The sequence below is a fragment of the Micrasema longulum genome, unplaced genomic scaffold (assembly GCF_059751315.1).
Source record: "Micrasema longulum isolate JH-2025_06_02 unplaced genomic scaffold, ASM5975131v1 h1tg000497l, whole genome shotgun sequence".
In the NCBI taxonomy this organism is placed as follows: Eukaryota; Metazoa; Arthropoda; class Insecta; order Trichoptera; family Brachycentridae; genus Micrasema; species Micrasema longulum.
In genome coordinates this window covers 454383-467295 of record NW_028277694.1, presented here as the reverse complement: position 1 = coordinate 467295, position 12913 = coordinate 454383, and the positions used below count along the sequence as shown (strand labels likewise).

Below are 12913 nucleotides of genomic sequence, written 5' to 3'. Positions count from 1 at the left end.
AGCGGTGCCCGTATTTTAACGGCCGTAGTGAACGGTGATGCAGTGGACAGCCGTCGTAACGTCGACTTGAGAGTGGTTTCCTAGGGAAACGGTGTTAAATGGTGCTGATAACACCGTTTTCCTAGGAAACCACACTCTAGTCACCGTTACGACGGCTGTCCACTGCATCACCGTTCACTACGGCCGTTAAAATACGGGCACCGCTGTCCTAGGAAACCCTAGCTTAATGCTCGGCGCTTGTTCGCCGCGTTACAGGCCGCGTTGTATGTCCCTTTGCGCGGCGATGTCCGATACAAATCTTTTTTTTCTATTAAATATGTTCTGTAACTTGAATTATAAAAATAAAACTTTTATTTTATTGGTTGGTTGGAAAAAATTGCCATTTGGCAATAACCCCGCCAATGTACAAATAAAATTATGTACAAAAAGTTTTTAAAAAAAAACGTATTCACGTATTTTCTCTCTAAATTATGGCATTAGACAAATGTTTTTTTTCAGTAACAACAACAACAAACTATCCCGCCGCTTTCCCGTAAGGGTAGGCAGAGAAGATAGAACGCCACATCACTCTATCTTTGCATTCAGATCTCGCTTCCTCTACGTTCATAGATCTTCTCATGCACGCGCGCCGATTATTCCGACTTTTACCATGTTCATCTTCAAATATTTGTTGGATTTGGTCATGCCATGTTTTTTACGGTCTTCCTCTATTTCTGGATCCATGAACATTCGCATATGACAACGCTACTATGGATGTGAGGATTAATGAGGACACAAAAACTGATAAAATCAAAATAGAAAAAGGTGTCAGACAAGGGGACACAATATCACCAAAACTCTTTACGCTAGCCTTAGAGGATGTATTTAAAACCCTAAATTGGGAAAATAAGGGTGTAAAGATCGATGGCATGTACTTGAGTCACCTCAGATTCGCAGATGATATAGTGGTCATAAGTTGAGACATGGATGAACTAGGCGAAATGATTATGGAACTACATGAGGCTTCAAAAAGGATTGGTTTGGAAATGAATATTCATAAAACAAAGATTATGAGTCCAACAGGACGAGACATTTTCACTAACGATAATAAAATCGAAATGGTTGATGAGATAAATATCTAGGACACAAAGTCAAACTTGGTAGAGATAACCAGATAGCGGAGTTACCAAGAAAAAAAGGGCTAAGTTGGGCTGCTTTCGGAAAACTTAAATATATTTTTGAAAATAAACAAGTCCCTATATGCTTGAAAAGACAAGTATATGAATCGTGCATATTGCCGGTGACAACATATGGACTAGAAACCATGTCTTTAACACAAAAAAGTAACCAGAAAATAAAATGCACGCAACGATCCATGAAAAGACAGATGCTCGGTGTATGTCTAAGAGACAGAATAAAAAATGAAGAACTAAGGCGCCAAACCGGAGTCGTGGATATCATGGATCGTGCAGCAAAATTGAAATGGCAGTGGGCAGGACACTCGGCGAGACAAAATGATGGCAGGTGGACACCCAGAAAAATAAAGTAAGGACCATGGGCAAACAAAAGAAGTGTTGGAAGGCCACAGAAAAGATGGGTCGACGACATTGCCTCTATTGCCGGTAAAACGTGGATGATGAAAGCGGGTGATAGGAAGGAATGGAGACGTCTGGAAGAGGCCGCCATCCGCCATCCAGCAGTGGAGAGAATAAGGCAGCAGAAGAAGAACATTCGCATTGTAAATATTTTTAGCCGTTATTTCGTTGTCCATTCGCTTTTCGTGTCCAAACCAGCGCAGACCTCTTTTTTACACAAATATTTACCATTGGCGTGTCCCTAAATTGTTTCGTTTCAAAAATAAAAATAGTTAATTATGGGAACGAGAACCATTTAACCCCGTAAACAATCACAGATGTGATAAAGTGTATATTGAACAAACAGGGCGCACAGCAAAGAAGAGAATTGACGAACACAAAAGAGCGTGTAAACTTGGGCATCCAGACAAATCCGCAATAGCGGAACACTCTATAGACACAGGACATTTTTTCGCCTTTGAACCAAAAATTCTACATAAACCTAGTAATTATAGTGCACGAATAATAAAAGAGGCAATTGAAATACACAGACATCCAAATAATATAAACAAATACGACGGGCTTAAATTAAATTCAACATGGTTCCCAGCACTACATATGACAAAAACGAATAGAAATGTGCCTACTGCCGGCTGCGACACAGTACAAATTACTAGTACATAAACATAATTATTCTTTCCTACAAAACTAGTAATGTGCCTACTGCTGACTGTGACACGGTACAAATTACTAGTACTTAAACACATACATTTCTCTATAAAACACACAGTTTTCCCTGAAGATGTCTCTTGCAATGGTAGCCGAAACGTCGGATCAAATCCAACATACACGGTATCACCCAAAAAGATACATAATATTAATCACAGTTTTATCTGCAGTCTTCGGGCGCACGGCGCACGGTATACAAATATAATTATTTTTGAAAAACGCAAAACATACTGATACATAACATTTTATTCTGATATTCTGTCTAAAAAATAACAAAGTTCAGTTTTAAGGTGCGGATAACGGTAGAGCGGACCGTCGATTTTGTCTATTCTAACAAAAGGTCCGACATACAGTTGTCTTTATGTTCGAACACCTATTTATCTAAATTCTCGGTCCTCGCAATTTACCTAAACCAAAACACAAAAATAAAAATGTATACGTACATTAGAGTGGGCCCAAGATGTATGAGGTTTTTTATTTTTTTAGACATCAAAGTGAAAGGGGTCTAAAAAGTTGCATTTTGGATCTCATTGAACGTAAAAATTATTTTAAAAAATATTCCATACTACTTTTGGCCCTTAACCGAGGTTTGAAGTTTATCACTGTCTGCACATTTTGTTAATTATCTATATTGATACAATTATGTTACGTTAGTAAAGAAATAACTTAATCACATTACAAATTCGAACACGTTTTAAAACTACCGAAATGCAAAAAATTTACACTCCGCGGAACTGTTTCCTTTGAGCGCCTGACTAAAATTGACAAAAACAATGGTACATTAAACCAATGCTACCCATTTATTACGGAACAAAGTGCAACTCGCGCCCTTGGATGCTTATAGAATAAGATTTAATGCAGATTATACAATTGATGTAGTTAAGTCCATCAGAGATTTAGGAGTTGTTTTGGACTATAAACTGACATACAACGAGCATATATATAATACAGTAAATAAATCACTGAAATTACTTGGCTTCATTAACAGAATATCCTCTGATTTTACTAATGTCCGTACAATCAAAACTCTTTATTGCTCAACTGTTCGCCCTCTTCTTGAATATGCCTCCTAGAATAGTGGTCTGGTCTCCATTCTATGTCAATTGCATAAATCACATTGAATCAGTCCAACATCGCTTGCTTCGAAAAATAGCGTGGATGCTTGGACTAGAAAGAGATAATTATTCTTATGCTGAAATAGAGTCAATGTTAAATATTTCTAGTCTACAAAAACGTAGAACTAATATTGACTCCATATATATGTTCGGCATACTAAATGGTATAATCGATGTTCCATCATTACTGGGACAAGTAAAATTCAATATTCCGACTCGTAGATTGAGAAACAATGAAGTACTGTTCATCGATCAGCATAGAACAAACTATGGCCTAAATTCTCCAATGACCCGCCTTTGTCGTATTGTTAACTCAAGACAGGATCTGGACTTTTTTGGTTTAAGTTTACAACGATTTAAACGAGCACTAAATAAATAGTCCAGATCTTGTCTCGATGTCCCTTATGTTTGTCAATGCTTCTTTCTTTTTTCTTTAAATGTTTTAAACTACTCTTTTATTGTAATATTTAAACCTTATAAATTGTATACATGGACAATGTCCGTTAATAAATAAATAAATAAATTTAATTAGACTGATTTTCTTACTTAAATACGAAATGACAGCCGGTCTAGGGCAAAAAATTGACTTTTTCGAAAACATCAAGCTCTGGTTGACGGCCAAAAGTAGTATCGAATATTTTTTAAAATATTTTTTGCATTCTGAGTAATCCAAAAGGCAACTTTTTAGACCCCTTTCATTTCAAAATTCGGAAAATAAAATTGTCGGCCCACCCTAACGTACATATCTAATTCGGACCAAATACAATAATTGATATCGAACTTGATTGTGTTCATTTAATCTATTTAGCAAGAACTCAAATCTAGCAATAGCAAAGCATTACCGGGTTCAGCTCGTCCTCAATATTTATGATTCCTAAATTAATTCTCAAATTCAGATTTGAATCTTAAAAATCTGAGCTTGGATATGTTTGACTTATAAGTGTTTTCTTAAAATTTGAATCAATTTCAATATGTATCTCGAGTCTCAACTCGAAATTGTTTTCATCTATTTTAATTTTAGCATACTTCTCATTTGTCTTTGTATTTTTTTCGTCAATTCTTCGTAGAAAGACGTTTTGATTAGAGGGTGCGGAAAAGACCCTCGTGACGGGTATACGATATGCTATAACATTTTCAACGCTGGATAGACAGCGTCCTCTATCAGGAAGATTTTCATCTCCATTTAAAAGTATATGCCCAGTGATGCCATCAGGGCCTACCTTTCCCTTTCGGGCGAGGTCGTAACCGATGTGAGGACCATGCGGTCCTTGTAAATCCGTTACAACTACAGGGTTATCCATATCAATCCTTAATTTATACCCGACGATTTTCTTAATCTTCGGGACCCATGCATTAACCGTAGTTTCCATTTCTACTGGGTATAATGCTACTTTTTTTACACCGAAGGGTCCAGTACACAATATCATGTCGTACTTTGTAACCATAAAATTGCTTGCACCGATCGATACGGGATGCATCGCATTATCAGGAAAAAAGTTTTTAATCCTTTTGAAAGCTTCGTTAAATGCTTCAGCGCGTTGTAAATTAAGTTCCCGGTTCGACAGCGGCCCGTCTTTTCTTAAATCTTTATCTTTGCGACCATCAAATTTCCAATTTTTGTGCTGGTACGGACACTTCTTTTCTGCTTGTTCATTTACACCATTGGCAGATGTTGGATCCTTTCGCGCCCCTCCGACCATACCGAGATCCAAGGGGAGGGCATGCCAGCCCCGCTGAATGTAATAACGTATAGTCTGATCTCGTTCAATACAGCCCGCAATCTCAGATCTGAAATCTTTTGACGTTATTTCTTCTCTGATCCCGGGTACAGCCTTCGCTAAAGCTTCGTACAAGCAATCGTTTCCCGAGCCACCATTTTTCCCATTCCCCTCGTCAATACCTCCAAAAACTTGGAAATGATGGTCTTTAAGATCGAGCTTTATTACGACCTCGCTTCCATCTTCTCGTCCAAAAGAAAACCTTTGTATCATACCGTCTTCCCCTTCAACAATAAGAGTCAACTTATAATTGATCCCAATTTGTTCAAACTCTCTTTGTCTAATTTGAGTGCACGCATTGACACATGTCAAATCCATCGGAACATTTTCTCGGATTATAGCTGCAAATAAGTCAGGATTTTTGGTTTTCTGCAGGAGTTTCAAAAGATCTTCTTGATATTTTTCTTTAATACGATTTTTTGTTTCAGATGTGTCATCACTCCCTTGTTCACTAATATTCTGCAACTCTTCATGATACGTCCGCTTCCTTTTCTCAAAGTAACCGCGACATTCACTGTCTTCGTACGATTGGTACGTTTCTTGTATCTTCTTCCCGACGGATCTTTCTTTCCCGGAGACATCGCCATATTCTTTTATAACTTTATTCAAAATAAGTACACATTTTTCTGGCGACATTTCGTTTCCTAGATCTGCGTCAGCATGCATCATTTGATCACTGACAATGCGTTCTTCTTCTAATTCAGAATGTCCCGCAAGTTCTTTTTCGCTGACAACTATACTCTTTCCCGTCACTTCTACGACAAATTGAGGATCATCTTCTCTTTCTTGTATCTCTTCCAGCTTGTGAATACTTACTACTTCTTTAAATTTGCGTGCTAAAAATAGATCTTCCCGCTGTAAACATATTGCCGCTTCTTGCAAATTTGAGGGATCACGGGAACACACATAGAGATTTATAATCGCTTCGAGAAGTTTATCGAATGACGATTTACCACGGAAAAAATCTTCCAATCCCAGTTCAGCGATAATGGGTTGAAGATCTGTAGGATTGTGTAAGAAATCAAGAAATGTTTGTAAAAACATTAATTCTACTTCAGCTTCCTCGCCATTGGAAACTATCCGCTCCAGCCACATTTTCTTGAACTTATTTAAGAGGTTTTTTTCATTTGCCTTGCCGAGCAGTTCAAAATGTTCCGTTAAAAGTTTGTAATATTCCAATGATTTGAAGATATTGGGAACGTCAGTTAGGCTTTGAACGGTGTCTGATGAACCAAAAATGTCTCGAGTTAAAGCCGTGATTTTACTATCGGTCAGTTCAGTTAGAAAATCTGTCGTCTCTTGAACCCAGAGTTTTGAACAACACTCAATATACTGGCTTTCAATAAAAGCGTCGTCAATAGAGCCGGGCAATTTTTGAAATTGTGTATCTATACGATTTTTAACTTCGGCTAAATTTATTTTATTGACTTTGATTTCTGTAGCAATAATCCCTTGTATGATCTCCTTTGCTTCCATTTTGAGATATTTTTATCAGTGTGAAGACTATCCAGCTGAATGTGCACCCTAAAGGAAAAGTCATACCTTAACAATTAAATTACTTTTTTTGAATACATACTATTATTAAAATATTATAAAAAATATACCTTTCTTGCGTACCTCTTGAGAATTACAAGCAAAAATCTCTACAGTAGTCTGTTTATCTTCAAAGCCCTCGATGGAATCTGGAGGAAAAATAATTTAATTTAATTATTAACAACAATGTTTGATTATGTCCAAATGCTTGCAGACTGGCTGGATTTCCTCCCTAGGGAGTTGTTCGTATTTAAATTTATTTCAACAGAGAGGGAAAAAGTTTTCGAGAAGGGAATATGGAAGTCTAGGCATTTACAGGGCTTATGACCTAGGGAGGAAATCCAGCCAGTCTGCAAGCATTTGGATATAATCAAACATTGTTGAATTACTACCTGGTAAAAGAAGAAGTATAAAAATTGGAAAATTGTTTCCAGGCGTTGCCTAGTAGGTGATTTGGTTCAGCCGGATGGATCTCACCCACGTGATAAAGGTTTCAGCTCTTTTACTTCACAAAAGTCAACAGATGGAAGAGTTGAGGAAATGTGGATGTTCAAACATGGGCAGAATGGTGAATGTTACGCAGTGTGTAAAGTGGCCACTTAAACCAGCCAATGGCAGGTTACAATTACAAGGGTAAAATTCAAATATGTGACTGATTTTGCTTTGCGAAACGTAAATATTTAGAATTTTGACATTTAATATTAGGTGTTGCCAAGCATCAAGTTGAAGTATGACAATATTAAAAAAATATAATAATCCCGATCGATAACTTCCACGGATGTTTCATTGTGACCGCGCATACGATAAACAACCACGGTGAAAAATTGTTATCACGCCGCTAATTAGCACGTCGATAGTCATTTGTGATTGTGCTGCTGGAGCTCAATCACAGATAACTATCGACATGCTAAAAAACGTGCTAAGTATTTGAGCGATCACCACGAACAATCATGAACACGCTGAAGTTAAAGCGGTCGCGTTGCAAAACGCCATAGATAAGTTCCGTATCCGTAGTCCGTGGTCAAACGTCAAATCAAAAAAGTCAACACGCGTGTAATCTCGTGCCGGTTTGTTATTTCGTTTTCAAGTTACAAACAATTACTATGGCGACTGCTTTTCTTAACATTTGGCTTGCCGACCGCCGGCTAAATGCAATACGGCACTCGAGAAAAATTGAAAGAAGGCGTGTGCGAGATTCAACCAATCCTCTTGAACTGACCGAAGTTGAATTTCGTTTTGCAACGCGACCGCTTTAACTTCAGCGTGTTCATGATTGTTCGTGGTGATCGCTCAAATACTTAGCACGTTTTTTAGCATGTCGATAGTTATCTGTGATTGAGCTCCTGGTGTCACAAGCAGTTGGCCCGCAGTACGGGGATACATAATTATATTAAAAGATCTTCTCACTGTAAAACTTATATTTGTCAGGGATAGAGAGCGACGGAGAGGAGGATGCGGACAAAGACAATTTATTATCTATGGCAGTTTTGATAAATTTAATATTTTTGGTAAATATATCTATGTCGTTAAATTTCCTGTTATACGCATCCATAATACGATAATAATGACCAATAGCCAAATTAACTGAATGTATAAAAAGTACATTAGTATTTCGGCATCCAAAGTGAGTTCATTCAAGAAATGGCTAATTACTGTAATCTGTGCGTTTATTAGTCACCGTTTTAACTGTTGTATATTTAACAATATTTTGAGTTTGTCCAAATTTTTGTAGACAAGGACTGGATTCAACTCCCTGGGGAGCTGTTTATATTAACATATTACAACAGAGATGAAGAACATTTACGAGAAGGTATTATAGAAGTCCAGGCATCTACAGGGCTTATGACCTGTCAATGGCTGGTTTAAGTGGCCACTTTACACACCGTGTAACATTCACCATTCTGCCTATATTTGAACATCTATATTCCTTCGATTCTTTCATCTGTTGATGTTTGTGAAGTTAAAGAGCTGAAACCTTTATTTATGCGGGTGAGATTCGTCATATTGTTATATATTGTTGATAAATTACCTGGTCCATGAAGAAGTATAGAAATTGAAAAAATAATATTTTCAGGCGTTGCCTGGTATGTAGGTGAAATAATTCAATTTGATGAATCTCACCCGGATAAATAAAGGTTTCAGCTCTTTAACTTCACAAACATCAACAGATGAAAGAATTGAAGGAATATAGGTGTTCAAATATAGGCAGAATGGTGAATGTTACACAGTGTGTAAAGTGGCCACTTAAACCAGCCATTGACAGGTCATAAGCCCTGTAGACGCCTGGACTTCTATATTACCTTCTCTTAAATGTTCTTCATCTCTGTTGTAATATGTTGTATCTTTCTCAGAATTAGCAATAGATGTGTAATTTTTTGTGATGGAAATTCAAGTCGAAGGTATGTTTGATTATTTTTATATACTTTGAAGCGTAAATGAATAGAGTCACTGCTACATAATGCACAAATTTTGTTTAAATCAAAAAATATATTTTTGTTTCCATAAACTTTTAACTATTTTGCCTCGCTCTGCCCCCAATCTTATTTACCACATAATGTTCATAAAAACTTCAATTCTTTCATCTCTTGATGTTTGTGAAGTTAAAGAGCTGAAACCTTTATTTATGCGGGTGAGATTCATCTAAATGAATTATTTCACCTACATACTAGGCAACGCCTGAATTTTTTTTTTTTTTAAATTTCTATACTTCTTCATGGACCAGGTGGATTTATCAACAATATTTTGAATTTGTCCAAATTTTTGTAGACAAGGACTAGATTTAACTCCCTGGGGAGCTGTTAACATTAACATATTACAACAGAGATGAAGAACATTTTAAAGATGTAGATGATAAAAACATTTTATTTATGATATATACATTTTTATCTGCACATCTCTGCTCCGGGGTTTAGTATAAGCCGTATACCTTGTACTTTGCACACGTGTTAAAAATTGAAGAAAAATGACATGCCTGATTTTTGTGTAATTTTTTTTTAGGAACCCTTTGCGAGTGTTTATTTACGCGGGTACACTTGTTTGACATTTGGCTAGCTAAAAATGGAACTAAAGTGGAAAAAAAACGCCACACTTTACATGTGTTGGCTGAACGATTACCCGATGTGAAAAATATCGACACAAATAACTTGGAAAGTCGTATTTATTTATTTATTTTATTTTATTTTATTAGGTAATTCAACAAAGATACATACTACAAAACATACAATTTAAAGCATTCGTCGAAATAATTTAACATGCATATATATCTTCAATTATAGAATTTCACAAAATAGATTTATACGTTAAGTTGTAATACATACTTTTTTAAATATTTTTGTTTATACAGGATACAATGCAATAAAAAATAAGTTGTACGTGTGTACTCATTGAATAAGATTTATTCCTAAGAGATTATTCGCAAAAGCTGAGAGAGTATCATGAAAAATGTAAATTTTATTGTTTCGGCAGTATATGTTATATTCCCGACACATGCGGGCCACAGGTGTGTGGTATGTAGCATTATTTGAAAACAAAGGCAGTTTAAATATTTCCCGATGTCTGAGTGTTCTCGATCCCGCATTTATTTGTATTTTATTTAGGAGGTTAGTATCTACTTTATAGTTTAATATTTTATACAGAAATTTTATATCGAAAACAACGCGGCGTTTTATCAGAGAATTAAAATTGATTGATTACATATGTAAAAAAAAATAGAAGTATTGGATGCAATGAGACAAATTTACTTTGCTTTTTGCCAAAGCAAACTATCATATTGCAATTTAGCTCGGGGAGGTTGCTCTCGTTCAATCCTCGAACCAGTAAACATAGCACAAAAATGGATCATGAAGATCATTCTCAAAAAACCCTCGAGGTATTCGACGGAAGATCTATTCACCAAAGATATTGGATGTAAGACAATTGTTTGTGAGGTGCCTACTACTTACATTTTATGATAAATGAAGTGAGGTCAAAAGAACCCAACTGAATATAAACACTCGTTCAGCAACACAAATTAACTGTATTGTCCCATTTGTATCAACCGCCTTTGGTGAAAAGCAATACAATGTAATTGCTCCAAAAATATTTAATGATTTTTTGCCAAATATAAAAGACTCAAAATGTAAAACAAATTTTAAAATAAAAATAACTGCACATATAATATATGTAAATCAATAAACGTGGTACTTTATATAATTGGTACACATATTATTTATATTTTTATATATTTCATTGCTTTATATTTGTTTTATTATATCCAGTCTTTTATCTACAAACATTTGGACAAACTCAAATATTGTAATAAAACCAACTGGTCCAAGAAGAAGTTTTAAAATTGGAAAATTGTTTTCAGGCGTTGCCTAGTAAGTGAAATAGTTCAGTCAGATGAATCTCTTCACAACAATAAGGGTTTCAGCTCTTTAACTTCACTAAAATCAACACATGGAAGAACTGAAGAAATATGGATGTTCAAACATTGGCAGAATGGTGAATGTTACACAGTGTGTAAAGTGGCCACTTAAACCAGCAAATGGCAGGTCATAGCCCTGTAAATGCCTAGACTTCCATATTCCCCTTTTGAAGTATTCTCCATCCCTGTTGTAATTTGTTAATCTTAATGACTTCCGAGGGAGTGAAATCCAGCATTTTGTCTATAAACATTTGGACAAACTCAAATATTGTAATAAAATAAACCTAATTATTAACGACGTTCTTACAAGGTTACATCATTTTGCTAAAACGTTAGAGATGGGACAAATTGATCAATGTAATTTTAACAATTTAAAAATAAGTTCGTTTGATAATGTTCACAAAAAAAATGTATAAATGTCTTATTTTTTGGTGAATAATTGTATTCAACGCACTATAATAGGCTTGTTTTTGCGTTTTTATATCAATTTTCGGAAACAGAGTTTCACGTTTGAATGAAAAAAATGTTACAATCGATTTGATCAGTTATTCCATCACTAATGATTTTAGTTTGGCAGCTGTCATTCCAATCAAGTTGTATTATTTTAAGGGCTATAGGTAGAAAATAATATTAATGTTTTTTGTTGATATTTCTTGGTTAATGATTAAGATAAAATTATAAATAAACTTATTAATGAAACTTCTTGGTTTAGTTTTACTTTTTATTATTTAGACCAGAGAGCGCTTTCGCCTGAGTAGGCGTCTTCAAGACTGGAGAATTTTGAGATAGAAAAGTTTTGTAAAGCTATTTTGAAAGAGTTGGGTCCTACCTGTAAATCAACTCCGGGCGACGATATTTTAATAATAAAATTAATTACTTTTTAAAATAATAATTGACTAAAAACTTACTTGTTTTTAAATTTTCGTTTACCACTTCAGATTCTTGAACCACGCCCAGAAATGAAATAATCTACTAAATTTACATGATACCGATATCTTTAAACAGGAAACTGTAATACTATATCTGATCATTTTGGCGTCGATCACAGCGCCACCTAGTATGACGATCAGGAAGCTTAAATTAAAATCACTGCTTTACATTATCATCTTTCCTGAGATCCATTATTTATTTTATTTATTTATTTAACTATAAATTTATTGCAAAAAAATAATGAACATACGTAATAACAGGGAATCTATATAAAACCAATTAATGTAAAATGAAAACGGAGTGTTCTCTGTTTATGATAGTCTCCATCAAACATGGCACAGCCCGTTCTAAGATGGAGATTTTATATCTTTAGAGCGTAAGTAGTCCTATACTAATAAAACAATAACATAAAAAAGAAAAACTAAAACTACTTAATTATAAATGCCTAGCTAATCAAATATAAGAAATAGACAAACATTATTATACAAATATAAAGTACATATATGTGCCAAAAATACATGTTACTTAAACGTAAAATATATAGTATAATATATAATAAAACAAATATAAAGCAATGAAATACATAGAAATATAAATAATATGTGTACCAATTATATAAAGTACTACGTTTATTGATTTACATACATTTTTCTAAAAAAATATCTCGCTACACTATTTATATGTGCAGTTATTTTTATTTTAAAAATTGTTTTACATTTTGAGTCTTTTATATTTGGCAATTAATCATTAAATATTTTTGGAGCAATTACATTGTATTGCTTTTTACCAAAGGCGCAGGCGGTTGATACAAATGGGACAATACAGTCAATTTGTTTTGCTGAACGAGTGTTTATATTCTTTTGGGTTCTT

At 34.9% G+C, this 12913-nt stretch overlaps 1 protein-coding gene across 1 annotated transcript; it reads right to left on the bottom strand.

The window, feature by feature from the left end:
- Positions 1–4185: 4185 nt before the first annotated feature.
- On the bottom strand, positions 4186–12113 carry LOC148281114 (uncharacterized). Its single transcript, XM_088227281.1, has 3 exons — positions 12022–12113; positions 6780–6857; positions 4186–6699 (listed from the first exon to the last, which is right to left on the bottom strand). Exon 3 carries the CDS (start codon positions 6649–6651, stop codon positions 4303–4305), a length of 2349 nt encoding a protein of 782 aa, XP_088083407.1. The 5' UTR covers positions 6652–6699; positions 6780–6857; positions 12022–12113; the 3' UTR covers positions 4186–4302.
- Positions 12114–12913: the final 800 nt, after the last annotated feature.